Below are 16,552 nucleotides of genomic sequence, written 5' to 3' on the forward strand. Positions count from 1 at the left end.
TAGTCATTGTTTACTGCTAAGAACTTGTCCTTGAAAGAAAAGGAGAAAGTGCTGTCCTTGAGATCCCCAGACCTTTGTAGGTGGCATGAAAAGGAGCTTGCCTTTTATCACAAGTGGATGCAGGGCCAGTGAAGGGGGCACTCAAGAGCTGGACCCGTGCAGAAAGTAGGGCAGGGTAGCTCGGCCCTGTCGGGCTGTGTTATCAAGCTCCATCTTGACTCTGAGTCGTTTCTCCTCTTGGGTTCTTCTCCCTCTGAAAATGCTATGGGGAAGGGCATGTCCCTGACTTCCAGGGAGGTGACATTAGGTTCCCTTTCTTTCCCTCTCTCTCCAGGTGCCAAGCTCTCCTGATGAAATGTGTTCTGCCCCACTGGGCTCCGGGGGCAGTGTCTGGTGCTGTTGATGCCCTTGTTGGAAATTTCCAGAATGGATAGTCCCCCAAAGCTGACTGGAGAGACCCTCATCGTCCACCACATCCCCCTGGTGCACTGCCAAGTCCCAGATAGGCAGTGCCGTGGAGGGACAGGTGGAGGTAGTGGGAGCACGAGATCCAACCCTTTCTGCCCCCCTGACCTGGGCACCAGCCAGCCTGATCAAGACCGAGGACAAGCTGACTCGCTGCTGTACAACAGTCTGCACTCTGCCCCAGGGGGATCCGCACGGCCTGCAGACAGCACGAAGAGTAGGTTTCGGGATGGAAGAGGCCCCGGGGCCCCTAAACGACACAATCCTTTCCTGCTGCAGGAGGGTGTGGCTGAGCCAGGACTTGGTGACCTCTGTGATGACAGCACTGGTGACGGTGCCACCCAGCAGTCCTTCCACCTGCACGGGGCAGGTCAGCCCACCTTCCATCTGTCCCCTTTCCAGCTGCCACCACCTGGCCCTAGGGCGGGCAGGCCGTGGGGGGCGACGCGTAGTCGAGCTGGAGTAGTGGAGGGGCAGGAACAGGAGCCGAGGGCCACCTTGCATCCCCAGCACTGCGACACTAGCCACTGCTGCCGGCCAGACCTGGAAGCAGAGACCATGGAGCTGGACGAGTGTGGGGGACCTGGCAGTGGGGGTGGAGCCAGTGATACGTCGGGCTTTTCCTTCGATCAGGACTGGAAGCTCAGCTCAGATGAATCGCCGAGGAACCCAGGCTGCTCGGGCTCGGGGCCGCGGCGCCGCCGCTGCAGTAGCGCCTCCAGCCCGTCCGAGGCGGCTGACCAGTCCATGGGCTACGCGAGTGACTCCTCCTGCAACAGCTCGGAGGGCGTGCTGGTCACCTTCAGCACGCTCTACAGCAAGACGCACGGCAGCTCCCGCGCCAACCTCAACGCCGCCCCACAGTCGTGCAGCAGCTCTTCCTTCTGCAGCCGCTCAGACCCTGGCGCCTTCTATCTGGACCTGCAGCCCTCCCCAGCCGAGTCCAAGATGTCTTGCGAGTCCCACCACCCGGACAGCGGAGGCAGGGAAGGGAGCTACGGCTGCCCTCATGCCTCATCCCCCGAGCTCGATGCCAACTGCAACTCCTACCGCCCACACTGTGAGCCCTGCCCAGGGGTGGCCGACCTCACGGCCTGCTTCCAGAGCCAGGCGCGTCTCGTTGTGGCCACACAGAATTACTATAAACTTGTCACCTGTGACCTGTCCTCCCAGTCATCCCCAAGCCCAGCTGGCTCTTCCGTCACCAGCTGCTCTGAGGATCACACCAAGATAAGCCCTGCGCCAGGCCCCGGCCCAGACCCTGGCCCCAGCCAGCCCTCTGAGTATTACCTATTCCAGAGGCCAGAAGTCCAGCCAGAGGAACAAGGAGCGGTGGGTTCCTCGGTGGAAGCAGCGGCACCTGTGGGCCCCACCGTGATCGAGGGGCAAGTGTACACCAACACCTCGCCCCCCAACCTCAGCACTGGACGCCAGCGCTCTCGAAGCTGCGATCGCAGCCTCGCGCGCAGCCCTCCTGTCCGCCTGGGCTCACTGGAGCGCATGTTGAGTTGCCCAGTGCGCCTGAGTGAGGGTCCTGCAGCCCTCGCTGGCTCTGGCTCCCCACCTCGGCGGGTCACCTCCTTTGCTGAGCTCGCCAAGGGCCGGAAGAAAGCTGCCGGCTCTGGCTCCCCACCGCTTCGAGTGAGTGTTGGGGACTCCTCCCAGGAGTTCTCACCCATCCAAGAAGCCCAGCAAGATAGGGTGGGCCCACTGGACGAGGGCACTCGCTGTAGCCACAGCCTACCGCCCATGCCCTCGGGGCCGGGCATGGACCTATTTGGCCCAGAGCCCTGGTCCACCCAGGTCTGTCAGGGCCCCCAGGCCAGTGAGATGCCACCTGCTAGCCTCAGAGCTGCTGGGCAAGGCCCCTTGGCCCAGCTGATGGATCCAGGGCCTGCTCTCCCAGGGAGCCCAGCCAACAGCCATACCCAGAAGGATGCAAGAGCTAGAGCTGACGGTAAGGAACATAGAGGCTGGAGAATACCAGAATATATGCATGGCCTCCTCAATGATAGGGCCCTGGCAACCACCCCCTCCATAACCACTAAAGGTTCCTCAGCCTAGATCCATCATCTTTCCAGTCCAGGTCATGTCTGACAGTTGTAATGGGGAGAAAGATAAAAAATACACTGAAATTATCAGGACTCAGAGACTGATATTTTGGGAAAGGAAGTACGCAGACGGTTGTGATGATAAGCCTGGATGACTGGAAAGATGATGGTACGTGAATAGGGACCACAGACACTGATGTAAAGTGGATTTCCTGGAAAAGGGATAAAGCCCAAGTTCAGTTTGGGACATTTAGGAATTTGCAGTGCTTAAGGGATATGTCCCTTAGGCAAACCACACTGCAAGTCAGTGAAGTTCATTCTTTGATCAGTGGTTGTTGCCGCTTTTCAAAGAGCCTGAAACCAGACACTTGACTTTTAAGCCTCCTGGGCCCGCTCTTTCCCTGTTTATTTTATTACATTTAAATAATTGTTTTATAAATGCTCTATGTTAAATGTTGGTGATGGAGAGATGTGAGGGACAGTCTAGCCTCAAGGAATTCTGACTAAGGATGAAAACAGAAAAGGAAACATAATTAAAAACACAGAGTTGGGGGAGGGGGGGAGTGAGCCTGGGTGGCTCGGTTGGTTAAGCTGCCCACTCTTGATCTCAGCTCGGGTCTCAGTCTCAGGATCGTGAGTTCAAGCCCTGCATTGGAGCCTACTTAAAAACAAAAACCAGAGATGACGGTGTCCAGTACTGGTCTATGAGAGGGCTCTCTAGACAGACTAAAATGTCAGAGAAGGAGTGCTAACAGAATTTATATTTAAAACCAGTCTAGGGGCGCCTGGTGGCTCAGTCGTTAAGCGTCTGCCTTCGGCTCAGGTCATGATCCCAGGGTCCTGGGATCGAGCCCTGCATCGGGCTCCCTGCTCGGCGGGAAGCCTGCTTCTCCCTCTCCCACTCCCCGGCTTGTGTTCCTGCTCTCACTAACTCTCTCTCTTTGTCAAATAAATAAATAAAATCTTTAAAAATAAATAAATAAATAAAACCAGTCTAGAAACAGGATGAGGAATAGGCTTTGTGGACACTTGTGAGAAGAACATTCTAGGTTCATACAGTAGTCCGTATAAAACCAACAAGGTACAGAATAACTTGATGCTTTCCAGAAACTGCAAATAATTTGATATAGCCATGGTGGGGTGTGGATGGAACTATTGAAGGATTTTAATCAGGGAAGTGGCATTTTGTTTTTTAACAGCTTAGTGGCATGGTTTTTTTGCATTTTAGAAAGATCACTGGTTGTTTGGGGGAAAGGTGGATTGGAAAGGATGCCCTGGGGGTCAGGAGACCACCAAGATCAGACTCATCAGAATAACAGAGGTAGTTAAAACTTTGAGTGGATGAGAGCACCTAGGGAGAATGTGTGGAGTTGTAAAGGGAACAAGGACAGAGAGCCCTGAGGATACAATGATTTAAGGGTGAGCAGAGCAACACTAAAAGGTTCTGAGAAGAATTAGGAAAATAGGAGGAAAACCAGGGGAGAGTGAAGGCACAGGCACTAGAGGAGGAGAAAGTTTCAAAAAAGAGTTAGGTTCAACAAAGTTTTGAAGAGAAATCACTAACATTAAGGCTGAAGAATCCCGAAAACAACATTTGGGAGTAGGGAAGCCAGATCTCAGAGGGTTTGGAAGGAGAGATAAAGCAGGGGAAAGGGAGATAAAGGAGAATCTGCTATGCTGTAGGCTCGGGTTGGTCCATATGGCTTCTCAAAAGAAGTGGGTTAAAAAACCATAAATGGTGTAATCTCTGCTATTGGGAAGATCATAGCCTCAGAAGACTTCACACTCCTAAAAGGACACAGAGGAGCTGCCCTTGGGGTGGAGGATGAAAGCGGAGGTCTCCAGGGAGGAGGGGGGTCAGAAACAGCAGAGATTGGCCAGAGTCCTTTGGAACCCACCCCCTCCTTAGACTTCACTGTCTGGTGGGTGTCTCTAGGCGCAGGGGATGCTGTGGCTGGCATTCTGAGGGCAAGAACAATACTGGTCAGAGATGGGAGAGGCATTGAAACTGTTGTGTGTTTTTTTATTGGGTAAGGCTTTTCATACAGAGATGCTATTCCGTTCCATAAGTCTCCAGTGATCTCCCACAGGGCTCTTCTCTCAATTCTATACTTTTTTTTAAATTAATGAATGACAGTTCAATGAATTCATGAATGACAAAAGAAGCTGAGATCTCTTTGAGATCCTGAGCAGCAGAGTCAACGTTCAAAAAGATCTTACCAAATCTGGAAAGAACAAAACAAAAAAGCAGGGACCAGTGTCAGGTTTGATAGGTAAGCTATACTTGAGTTGATTTGGGATATTTAATTGATCGCACTCTCAGAATGAGTCAGCAGTTTGGAAGGGCTTCCAAATAGTTAAAATGACTGTTTTCCTTGATAGACTCCAGAAGGGAGAAGCTGATAGTCCTCTACTCCTCTAAATCAGTTAGTGCTCACCTGCAAGTTCTGGGTACCCCATTTTAAGAAGGAACTGAGGAACTGGGGCTGTGTCACCTACAGAACAGCAGACTTGGGCGAATGTGGTCTCTGATTTTCTTAAGGGCTGTCACATAGAAAAGTGAGAAACCTTACTCTTTGTATTCCCTGGGGACAAAACTGAGACCCACTCCCCAGGTCAGGCCCCTCCTTCTTCTCTGATCTCATTCCTCTGCCTCAAACCCTACTCAAACCCTATCCTGGGGACTTAGGATTTTTTAAAGAGTAGAAATAAACAGTCTAATTCAAACATACTTTATATAGCGGGTATAATAAAGCTACGGTTGGGAAGGTCTAATCTGAAAGCCAGGGTCAGTTCAGCCTTGAAATTTTCTATTTAAATAAATGGATAGGCAGGAGGCATTCCCAGCAGGAAAGGCTGTGTACTTAAAGATGGGAATGGGGTGGGAAGAGTGGTGTCAATGAGAATGGCAGGTGTGGGAGTTTGAGGGGAGAGCAGTCTAAATGATGGCAGGTGTGGATACCTATTTGAGAAGATTAGACTTTATTCTGTGGGCAGTAGGGTCACAGGGTATTTTAGGAAGCAATCTGATTTATGTAAGAAGATCTGGATGCAGCGAGACTAGCCTGAACCAAGGGTGACAGTGGGGATTCATTCATTTAATATTTATTCAGTACCTACTATATACTGGGCTCTATTCTAGGCACTGGGGATACATCAATGAACAATTCAGAAACACTGCTTTTTTTGGAGCCCTTATGAGGGGTAATAGACAAAAACCAAGATAATTTCTAATAGTGATAAAATGCTAAAAAGAAAATAAAACAGGATAATGAGACAGTATGACTTGTCAGAGGGACTGGGGTGGTCACCACTGAGGAGGTGATGTTTGAGCTGATGCCTGAATGATGAGTTGATTTCAGGCAGAACAGCAGGTGCAAAAGATCCTGAGATGTTAATGAACTTGGCATGTTTAAGGACAGAAGGAAGTGTGGCTGGAGCACAGTAAGCAAGGGAGAATGACAAAGGTTGCTCTCCAAGCACAGATTGGGGATGACAGGAGGGTATATTTTGAACATGTCCCCTAGGAGTGATTCTGAAACCCCTCCCTGATGGGGTTGTGATCACTATCCCCTTAAGACTCAATGAAGTAAGGGGCGCCTGGGTGGCTCAGATGGTTAAGCGTCTGCCTTCGGCTCAGGTCATGATCTCAGGGTCCTGGGATCGAGTCCCGCATTGGGTTCCCTGTTCAGTGCAGAGCCTGCTTCTCCCTCTCCCTCTGCCACTCCCTCTGCTTGTGCTCTTCTGTCTATCTCTCTGTCAAATAAATAAATAAAATCTTAAAAAAAAAAAAGACTCAATGAAGTAAATAAATGGGAAAAGATGAGGGATACCATTTCCTATGTAGTGCAATGCGATAAAGAGAACATTAGCCCCTAAGTCAGACTCTGGCTTAGCAGAATTCTAGCTCTGCCACTTCTGAGTTGTGTGACCTTGGGCAAATGACTTAATGTCTCTAAATTTCCAGTACCCTGAGCTGTCAGGTAAGGGTATTAATTCCTGTCTCATAGATTTGTTGAGCCGGAGTTGTGCCCAGTGAGCCACACCCAGGGTTTCTCGCTTCGTAGAAGCTCACAGCGCCACCTTGTGTCATGCAGATGTTTACAGTGTGCACAGTGTGCACAGTGTTTTGTTGTTTTTTTTTTTTTAGAAGCACAACTCATGCACAAAGACAATCTGGCTGTGCAGTATCCTGGAGTTTTGTTAGTTCTGAGCCCTGTGTCTTGAAAGACACTGACCTGAAGATTGGCTGAAAGAACAGGAGAGGACCAGCCTTGGGGATCACAACTCTGTGTAGAGGGAGCAAATGTAGACCCTGAGGCTCCAATGCCAGGATCGTGAAAGAGTGGGAATGGGGTTGATAGGGGTGACAGGAGGCTGATTCCAGCTGCAAATGAAGAAATATCATGGTTAGATTTGCTTAAGAATGAAATGAGTCAGCTTTAGTGCAGACAGGCGATGATGAGTAAAACCTTGAAGTAAATAACATCTTACCCTGAATATCTGTGACCTTTACTCCAACTCTTTAGGCCTTAGAAACAAAGGAAATGGTGGTTCTGCCATTGACAGAAATGGAAGTCATCAGGGGAAAGGTGATAGATGAATTGCTTTAAAATAGCAAATTTTGGGGGCGCCTGGGTGGCTCAATCGGTCATGATCCCAGGGTCCTGAGATCAAGCCCTGCATCGGGCTCCCTGCTCGGCAGGAAGCCTGCTTCTCCCTCTCCCACTCCCCCTGCTTATATTCCCTCTCTCGCTGTCTGTCTCTGTCAAATAAATAAATAAAATCTTAAAAAAATAATAAAATAAATAAAAAGCAAATTTTAGGGGGGAGGGGCAGACGGAGAGGGAGAATCTTTTTCTTTTTAAGATTTTATTTATTTTAGAGAGAGTGAGCGAGTGGGGGGAGGGGCAGAGGGAGAAGGAGAGAGAGAGAATCTCTAGCAGACTCCTTGCTGAGCGCAGAGCCCAACATGGGGCTTGATCTCACTACCCATGAGATCATGACTCATGAGATCATCTGAGCGAAAACCAAGAGTCAGAGGCTTAACCGACTGAGCCACCCAGGCACCCCAGATGGAGAGAGAGAATCTTAAGTAGGCTCCACGCCCAACACAGAGCCTGAGATCGTGACCCGAGCTGAAATCAAGAGTCGGATGCTTAACTGACTGAGCCACCCAGACACCCTTAAAATAGCAAAAAATTTTTTAAGATTTTATTTATTTATTTGACAGCGAGAGACACAGCAAGAGAGGGAACACAAGCTGGGGGAGTGGGAGAAGGAGAAGCAGGCTTCCTGTGGAGCAGGGAGCCTGATGCGGGGCTCGATCCCAGGATCCTGGGATCATGACCTGAGCCGAAGGCAGACGCTTAACGACTGAGCCACCCAGGCGCCCCAAAATAGCAAATTTTAAGTGAAAGCGGAATGATCCAGAGATTAAGGGGAAGGTGGGGGCTAAAGCTGTGGGTTCGGGAGTCATCTGTATGAATGCTTGAACTTGAACAATGCAGGGACGAAAGTGTAAAGGGAGATCTAAGAATGGAGCCTTAAGATACACCCACCCTTGAAGTCAAGAAAATGAAGATGGGGTGAATAGTCAAGAGTACAAGAGAGTTCAGCATCATAAAAACAATAGAAAAAGTTTTACAAAAAATGGGAGGCACACTGTCATATTCCCAAACTTGGATTGCCCTTACCCCATTCAGTTCCTACAAGCCAGGTCCTGCCCATCTCTTCCCCTCTCCCCAGTGAGCATCATCCGTCTGCTCCTTTCCTTCCTGTGCTGGGGGCCCCAGGGTCTGTCTGATTCTTCCTCCATCACTGTCGCCACAGGCGGCGGTGCGGAGAGCCGACCAGTCCTTCGCTACAGCAAGGAGCAGAGGCCAACCACGCTGCCCATCCAGCCCTTCGTGTTCCAGCACCACTTCCCGAAGCAGTTGGCCAAGGCCCGCGCCCTCCACAGCCTTTCCCAGCTCTACAGCCTCTCTGGCTGCAGCCGTGCACAGCAGCCTGCCCCCCTGGCTGCCCCCACTGCTCCAGTCCCAGCCTTAGCTCCCTCAGGGGAGTCACAGGCACCCACCAACAGAGGGGCCAGGAAAGCTGGGCCTGAGCCAGAAACCTCACGGCCGTCACCCCTGGGTAGCTACTCCCCGATCCGCAGTGCTGGCCCCTTTGGGCCCAGCACCGACTCCTCTGCTTCCACGTCGTGCTCCCCTCCTCCAGAGCAGGCCACAGCCACAGAAAGCCCACCCCCATGGAGCCACTCCTGTCCTCCCGTTGCCCGGCCTGCCACCTTCCAGCAGCCACAGAAGGGGGATCAGAAGATACTGACCTTGGCTGAGTACCGTCTCCATGGAACAGGAAGCTTGCCTCCTCTGGGCTCCTGGAGATCTAGCCTCAGTCGAGCAGAAAGTCTAGCCCGGGGAGGTGGTGAGGGCAGCATGGGCTCCAGGCCCAGTAACGGTATGAGCTTTACCCTCCACCGCAAGCATTTCTACCCGACCCCCACCCCCACCCCGCCTTTGGATGCTTTCTTATACTCCAACCTGGGGTAAGGGGTTAAATGTTTACATCTCCTTCCCCAGCACCTACGGATAATATCCAAGCACTCCCAGCCCTCATATCGTATATGACCGCACTGGGTGGATGTGAAATGCTGTCTCCTGCTAACTCTTGCCCGTCTCTTCTGCTCATCTCTTCTGCTTTCAGCCAACCACCTATCCCCTCAAGCACTCAAGTGGCGGGAATACAGGAGGAAGAACCCACTAGGGCCACCTGGATTGTCAGGGAGCCTAGACCGAAGGCCACAGGAAGCTCGGCTGGCCCGAAGAAACCCCATCTTTGAGTTCCCTGGCTCCTTCAGTGCTGCTGGCCATCTGAACTGCCGGCCGAATGGTGTGTGGGCCGGGTGCCCAGTGGACCCAGGGCAGGCTCTACCGCAGCTGGGCAGGGCTGGAGAAGGGGCAGGCCCACAGGAACGAGTCCCAGAGGGTATGAGGCACAGAACTGAGCTGCAGCTCTTGGAAGGAGAGTTGCTTGAGATTGATTTTTCTCTTCTTTCCAGGTCAAATAGTGAAGCCATTACCACTGACCTGCCCTGACTTCCAAGACCCCTTTTCCTTGACTGAGAAGCCTCCAGCTGAGTTTTGTCTGTCCCCAGATGGCAACTCAGAGGCCATTTCCATTGACCTGCTTCAGAAAAAAGGTGAATGTTACCCCCAGCTCAGGCCAGGAATTCTGTTGTCGGTACCTATTTGTGCCTGTTGCCCTACTGTCTAGCCCTCCTAGAACTCCAAGTGCTAGGAAGGAATCAGCACAGGAATTGGGGCACGAGGTAGCAGTCCGTGCATCGTGTAGGACAAGTGTACCTGAATGCACAAGGATCATTTATCAGATGCTTAAGAATCAGGCTTCGGTCTCTTACCTCAGGGAGCTAAGTAGAGTGAGGGAGACTGCCATGCCATAAATAAATGGCCGCGTGCTCTAATGGGGGGAGTCCAAGTACAACAGGGCCTAACAGCTTGGGTAAGCATGATGGTAACATCTACTAAGATGTTGAACAAATAAGGGACCACTGGACCAAGAGAGAGCTGTTTCAGTGAGATGATGGGGAAAGAGTTGAGCATCATTGTGGGCTGAAGGGAAGGAGCTGTGGGGAGGGAGAAAGATGAAGCTGAAGTTCCCTGTAGAGGCAGAGTGGGGGGTTCAAAGCTGGGAAAAGGGAAGAACCTTGAGCAAGATGGAAAGAGAGTGAGGGGGGCGGGAAGGAGGGTAGACAGAATGTAGTTATGTCTTTTGGATGGACAGGGAAGTTGAATTGATGACCAGTGGCCTCGGTTCGAGGTCGAACCAAGGGCTTGAGAAGAGGGGTAAAGATTTGGCAATGCGAGAGCATAGCAGAGGACACCGCAAGGCACACGTCAAAGAGGTGCCCTTGTCGGTCACTGTTGTGAGTGGCCCTGGACTTTGTCCAGCAGCCAGTAGCCTGGTTTCTCAGAGCGGAGAAGATGGATAGTTAGCTCGATCCAGGACTGGAGTAAGAGGGTCTTGAAGATAAAATCGCTGAGATGCGTCCACTGGTGGTGACAACAGGGCTTGAGGACTGGGCAAAAACAGGGAGGGGTCAGGGACTGGTCCTCAGTAAGACTGACACCCATGTGCAGGGACAGAGAGAGAGAGAGAGTGGACGCCCCTCCCTCTCTCCACTGAGGGCTCAGTTTCAGCTGAGTTGCCCAGGGACTTGCTAAGGAACCCATCACATGGAATTCTTACTTGCAGGACTGGTGAAGGCGGTTAACACTGCCGTGGACCTCATTGTGGCCCATTTTGGCACAAGCCGGGATCCTGGGGTGAAGGTAGGCAAAAAACTGGGGCGAGCTGAACTCTACCCTGCTGACCCTCACCCATTCTATGCTGCCGCCTTCTCCTGCTCTCTTGCACCTAGAACCCAGAACTGGGTACTTCTCACAAGAGAAGCATGCTGAGGCCTAAGAGAGTCAGAGAAGACCAAGGTCGGGCTTCCAGTGATTCCCTGTTCTTCTCTACTGCATCCACAGGCAAAGCTCGGGAATAGTTCTGTGAGCCCCAATGTGGGCCACCTGGTTCTGAAGTACTTGTGCCCTGCAGTCCAGGCTGTGCTGGAGGATGGGCTCAAGGCCTTCGTGCTAGATGTCATCATTGGGCAACGTAAGAACATGCCGTGGAGTGTGGTTGAGGCTTCTACACAGCTAGGTAAGTGCTGGGCGACAAGATGAGGACCCCAGGCTGAGATTCGGATTCGGGAGACTGGGCATGTGACTGCTGACTCTGGCTTCCTCTCAGGCCCGTCCACCAAGGTCCTGCACGGCCTCTACAACAAGGTCAGCCAATTCCCGGAGCTCACCAGTCACACCATGCGTTTCAACGCCTTCATTCTCGGCCTGCTCAAGTGAGTGTGTGGGGCAACAAGAGCGGCAAATCACAGCCCTCTCCCCTGGGCTCTGCCACTTCTGTGGAACCAACTCCCTAGACTGAGACAGGCCAAGGGGGATCTGCAGGCTCTATGGCCAGGGCCCAGGCTCACTTTCTCCCCATCTAGCTACAGCATCTCTCAGTAGGTCTCTGGTTTCCCACCACACCCACAACCCTCTGGCACTGATCACCAACACGGTCTTTGGCTTTTATAAATCCATAATCTGGCCTCTTTGGAAATTAATCTGGTTCTCTGGATATTGTAAACCTTGATCCCCTCAATTTCAACACTACTTCCAAATCCTGCCTGACCATAAGTCCCCCTTGAGATCCACATCATGGATCTTTCTCAAGTATGGGCCTGGGTCATCCCCTTTGGGATGTGTACCCTGTACTCTCACTCAGTAGCTGCCATGACTTCGGGGGCCTAGGCAAGCCAACTCCATTCTAGAGGGAAGTCACTGGCTTGTGAATTACATGTTAACCCCCTCCCATCATCCCCCACTGACTTTCCAGAACTATTTAAGTGAAATGAACCAGGTAGCATTCCTGCCATAGAAGGGAGATGTTCACCTATACCTCTGCCCTATGTCTGACCCCGTCTGTCTCCTTTGTACCTTATCATCTGGCTATCTCCACACAAGATTCAACTCTCTCTGTTTCCCTACAGCATCCGGTCCCTGGAGTTCTGGTTTAATCACCTCTATAACCACGAAGGTAATGGCCGAACACTGCTCTCTCTTGCAAACTCAATATAGGCCAGACCTCAGAGGCTCAGAAGAGGGAGGCACGGCTCTTTACAGATGGTAGAGGTGGGGAGGGGGACCACCCAAGCTTTCATCTTCAGAGCCTGGGCTTCCAGCCCAGTCTGTGCCTAGCTTCTACTTGTGTTAGAGCCTTGGAGTCAGCAGGATACCCGGGCAGTCTGGAAGCGAGGGTGACCAGGAACCCCCACAGCTCTCCTGTGAACTTGCGGCCGCAGAGGTCACGACCTGCACAAGCCTCCGGCGGCCTCTTTGGCCCTGGCGTGCACCCGAGGGCACAGTGCCCAGCCCATGCGGTGTACGCAGCGGCTCTGCCGGGGCCGCTTCTCGGAGGGCCCCGCCCCCAGGCCAGGCTCTGCTTCTCTGTGGGGCTCAGGCCCTCCCTCTTGCTCCCCCAGATATCATCCAGACCCACTACCAGCCGTGGGGCTTCCTGAGTGCAGCGCATACCGTGTGCCCCGGCCTCTTCGAGGAGCTGCTGCTGCTGCTGCAGCCCCTGGCCCTGCTGCCCTTCAGCCTCGACTTGCTGTTCCAGCACCGGCTCCTGCAAAGCGGGCAGCAGCAGCGGCAGCACAAAGAGCTGCTGCGGGTGTCCCAGGACCTGCTGCTGTCCGCCCACTCGACGCTGCAGCTGGCCCGGGCCAGGGGCCGGGAGGGGCCCGGAGACATGGACAGGGCGGTCCAGGGGGAGCGGGTGAAGGGTGTGGGCGCCCCCGAAGGCGGAGAAGACGAGGAGGAGGAGGAGACAGAAGAGGTGGCAGAGGCAGCGGGGGGCTCAGGACGTGGCAGGTGGGCCCGAGGCGGGCAGGCTGGCTGGTGGTACCAGCTCATGCAGAGCTCCCAGGTCTACATCGACGGCTCAGCTGAGGGCTCTAGGTTCCCCCGTGGTGGCAGCAATAGCAGCGGTGAGAAAAAGAAAGGGGCAGGAGGCGGGGGACCACCCCCCCGAGAGGGAGTAGTCGAGGGGGCAGAGGCCTGTCCTGCCCCTGAGGAGACCCTTGGCCGGGACAGGGGCTGGCCCTTCTGGATGGGGAGCCCCCCTGATTCTGTACTGGCTGAGCTGAGGCGCAGCCGGGAGAGGGAGGGGTCCACTGCCCCCCCAGCAGAAAATGAGGAAGGAGCCTCAGAGCCTTCACCCGGGGGCATCAAGTGGGGACACCTCTTTGGCTCCCGAAAGGCTCAGCGGGAGACCCGGCCCACAAACAGGTGAGAGGCAGCCCATGGTGTAGACAGGGGGATTTGGGGAGCCTATCTAAGCCAGAGCACAGACCGAGCCGGAGCCCCGGCTGCTCTCCCCTAGGCTACCGTCCGACTGGCTGAGCCTGGACAAGTCCATGTTCCAACTAGTGGCACAGACAGTGGGTGCCCGCCGAGAGCCAGAGCCCAAGGAGAGCCTGCAGGAGCCACACTCTCCAGTCTTGCCCTCCAAGCCTCCATGGTAAGCCCTGGAAGATAGCACTGGGGGGCTGGGTTTGGCTTTGGGTGGGGTTTCTCTGACCTCCATTTGTTGTTTCCCCAGCGAGGTGAAGGCACTGTGTCATCATCTGGCCACAGGCCCCGGACAGCTGAGCTTCCGCAAGGGCGATATCCTACGGGTGCTGGGGCCAGCTGGAGGAGACTGGCTGCGCTGCAGCCGTGGCCCCGACACCGGCCTGGTGCCTCTGGCCTATGTGACCTTGACCCCATCTCCAAGTCCAACCCCCGGAAGCAGCCAAAACTGAGGCCCTGTGCATGCTGGTGGCCTCAGGGACCCTCATAACCCCTGTGTCAGAGCCTGAGAGCCCTTCCCAAGCCCTCTGGCTTGGCCACAGAGAATAGACTGAGAGCTGGGGGCCATACATCCCTGTGCTCAGTATTAATTACTCCCCATTAACTGTCCCAGTGACCTCATCCAGACCTCCACCCAGGAAAGGAGGGAAGGGATGCAGCACTGGGCTGCCAGGATTTCCCCAGCCCACGTGGGCCAGCCCTTCCATAGGTACGATAAGCACATCCCTATGGAGGGAGGTGATCAGAGGCCCATTGCAGGGTTCCCTAGGCCAGGTGGTGAGGAGGAGAGGTGACAGTATTGGGGCCAGCTCCCTAAGCCCCCAAATGTAAATAGGCTGTGGCCAGTGCCTGGTGGTCAGAAGAGGGATGAGGAGCCCAGGCTTGTTTATGTATTTATTTATTTATTTATTACACCTATTAATAAAAAAGGTGCTCGGCCTCCAAACCATTTCTCTTTGTGCCTCCCCCCACCCCCCTCGGGCCCACCTCTCTTCCTTCCAAAAGGCTGAGATAGGAAGACAGAGAAGAGAGAACTTGAAGTCCAGGTACCTGTCTATACCAGGAGCTGCTTCTGGAGGGTGGTGAGGCCCAGTGCATCATGGGTGAGATGCCCATAGGTGTGCCCGAACTGGAACTTATATCCTGTATGGACGACAGAATCTGTCACTTGTAGCCAGTGGCAAGGAGAGCCATTTATTTCTCAGCCAGTGCCTAAGCCCTCCAAAATCTGGTCCCAACTTCCCACTGTGAGCTACCTCCATATCCTTTTCTGCCCAGTGAGAAAGCCAAACCACATGATCCAAGGGCCCCCCCCCCCCCCACCAGCCACTTCCACCCATTCCACACACACACACACACACAAATATTCCAGTCCCCTCTGGGGCTATCCTCACCTGGCACATAGCCCCCTTAATTAGGTAAAAGGCACAGGTTCTGAGGATAGGTCCTAGAAAGTGGAGGGGGATGTTTGGGATCCTTCTGGGGTCTGCTCCCTGAGTACATCTGTCCAAATTCCTGCAGTGCCCGGTTGGTGAGCACAGGAAAGCTGGAGCCGAAGAGGAAGCGGGCACGGGGCACGTAACCAGTGAAGCCTGGGGGGGGGGGGGGGAGGATACTGAGTCAGGACCTCCTGGGAGCCTCCCCATGCCTTTGGTCATTAGCCACTTCCTCTCACCTGGCATGAAGAACTTGCGAGGATCTCTGTCATCCATGGAATAGGGGGAAGCCTTGTGAGGAGAAGGTGGCAGAGAAAAAGTAAGGCTATCCCGTTCAGCCCCTGTGCTCCAACAGAAGCTCCCCGGGGGGTGGAGCCAGCGGTCAAGCCCACATCCCCTGCACCCATAGCCTTGCTACTCATTGGCTGCCCCGCCTAGGCCCGGCCACACAGAGGTCAGGCTCCCCACTCCCAAGCCCCCCGGGCCCCCTCCAGCCTTGTTGGTCTCACTCGTTCTGCCTCTTGCCCCAGCTCTGGCTCCTTTGCCTCCAGCTCTGGCTCTGGCTTTGGCTCTTCGTCTTTCTCATCTTTTTTACCCTTGGCCTCCTTTGGCAGCTCTTGACCCCCTTGTCCCACAGACCACTGAGTGAAATCATTCAGAGCCTCAGCCCAGACCCGGCTGCAGTTCTTGGCAAAGATGAACTGTGCCTGGGGTACAAAACCTGGGTGGGAGGGGGCAAGAAAGATCTCAGTTAGTGTTTGGGGCACATGTTCTGGGTTGGGGACACCTGTTCAGACTGTCCGTACGTACCTGTGTACCCAGGAATCATGCTGGAGCTGAGCCTTTCATGCCTCCGCCTGACAGACAGGCTTCCCCTGGGAACCTCAGGAGATGCCGGAGGCCTGATGGGAGGCAGAAGTGTGCGATGGGTGGGGGGCCAGGCTAGGCCAGGAAACCCTCGAAGCAGCTGACCGGTCATCTGCCCATAGGTCTGGCCCATGCTGAAGCGAAGTAGTGGGCAGTGTCCAGTGTACCTGTAAGCACAGGACTCACCCGCTCACCTCTAGACTCCCCCACCACCCGCAGAGATAGAAACAGAGACCTCTGAAGCCCTGAGTTTTTTTCTGGATTCGGCTGCGTATATCTTTGGAGCAGGCATTTCTCAGTTCTCTCTGGGTTTTCAACCCTTCCCCTCTGCTATTACCCTGTTACCATGGAGAAGACAACACAAAGCTTTGTGACAGGCCCAGCTACCACTATCCCCTTGCTCTTCCTTTTCCATCCAACACCATGAATATCTCAGCCTTGGGCCTACCATACCAGTTTGTCTATTGGCCCCCAAGTCCTGCGTGGCACAACTCCCATGTCCTTATAGCCCTATTCCCAGAAGCAGGGGTGTGCCCTGGGTAGAAGTCTTACCCTGGGATATAATGAGGGTTCTGAGGGTTCAGCCCTGGTATGAAGGTGCTGGCCATGGCCATGGGAATCCAGGCAGTTCCTTTTGTTTCCCTTGGAGCCGAAGCTTTAGGCTTTGTACTGTGTCCAGGGTGGTGGGGCGGGGCCAGAGGCAGGAGGCAGGGCCAAGGGAGGAGAGAGGGGAGGAGGTACTAGGGAGGTA

At 53.8% G+C, this 16,552-nt stretch overlaps 2 protein-coding genes across 3 annotated transcripts; one reads left to right on the forward strand and one right to left on the reverse strand.

Moving 5' to 3' along the window:
• Nucleotides 1-402: 402 nt before the first annotated feature.
• Nucleotides 403-14,438, forward strand: RUSC2 (RUN and SH3 domain containing 2). The gene is made up of 11 exons (XM_021691160.1): nt 403-2,422; nt 8,349-8,978; nt 9,225-9,410; nt 9,580-9,720; nt 10,794-10,870; nt 11,072-11,246; nt 11,337-11,442; nt 12,136-12,182; nt 12,628-13,435; nt 13,530-13,667; nt 13,749-14,438. Exons 1-11 carry the CDS (start codon nt 403-405, stop codon nt 13,948-13,950), a joined length of 4,530 nt encoding a protein of 1,509 aa, XP_021546835.1. The 3' UTR covers nt 13,951-14,438.
• Nucleotides 14,439-14,570: 132 nt separating this feature from the next.
• FAM166B (family with sequence similarity 166 member B) lies at nt 14,571-16,415 on the reverse strand. 2 transcript variants are annotated; one of them, XM_021691158.1, is made up of 6 exons: nt 16,354-16,415; nt 15,745-15,968; nt 15,444-15,655; nt 15,174-15,225; nt 14,893-15,090; nt 14,571-14,641 (listed from the first exon to the last, which is right to left on the reverse strand). In XM_021691158.1, exons 1-5 carry the CDS (start codon nt 16,413-16,415, stop codon nt 14,909-14,911), a joined length of 732 nt encoding a protein of 243 aa, XP_021546833.1. In that variant the 3' UTR covers nt 14,571-14,641; nt 14,893-14,908. The 2 variants fall into 2 exon arrangements, with proteins under 2 accessions (XP_021546833.1, XP_021546834.1); XM_021691159.1 differs by lacking the exon at nt 14,571-14,641 and having other exon boundaries at nt 14,946-15,029; nt 15,181-15,225.
• Between the last annotated feature and the right edge of the window lie 137 nt (nt 16,416-16,552).

Source organism: Neomonachus schauinslandi, chromosome 13 (genome assembly GCF_002201575.2).
Source record: "Neomonachus schauinslandi chromosome 13, ASM220157v2, whole genome shotgun sequence".
In the NCBI taxonomy this organism is placed as follows: domain Eukaryota; kingdom Metazoa; phylum Chordata; class Mammalia; order Carnivora; family Phocidae; genus Neomonachus; species Neomonachus schauinslandi.

What these genes read in the sequence shown, in the direction of transcription:
- RUSC2 (XM_021691160.1), top strand. Translation starts at nt 403, where the DNA reads ATGCCCTTGTTGGAAATTTCCAGAATGGATAGTCCCCCAAAGCTGACT. An exon ending in TGCAAGAGCTAGAGCTGACG is followed by an intron (nt 2,423 to 8,348) that starts GTAAGGAACATA and finishes CTGTCGCCACAG; the next exon opens with GCGGCGGTGCGGAGAGCCGA. An exon ending in TTCATTCTCGGCCTGCTCAA is followed by an intron (nt 11,443 to 12,135) that starts GTGAGTGTGTGG and finishes GTTTCCCTACAG; the next exon opens with CATCCGGTCCCTGGAGTTCT.
- FAM166B (XM_021691158.1), bottom strand. Translation starts at nt 16,415, where the DNA reads ATGGCCATGGCCAGCACCTTCATACCAGGGCTGAACCCTCAGAACCCT. An exon ending in TGGGGCAAGAGGCAGAACGA is followed by an intron (nt 15,226 to 15,443) that starts GTGAGACCAACA and finishes TCTCCTCACAAG; the next exon opens with GCTTCCCCCTATTCCATGGA. An exon ending in TCGCAAGTTCTTCATGCCAG is followed by an intron (nt 15,091 to 15,173) that starts GTGAGAGGAAGT and finishes CCCCCCCCCCAG; the next exon opens with GCTTCACTGGTTACGTGCCC.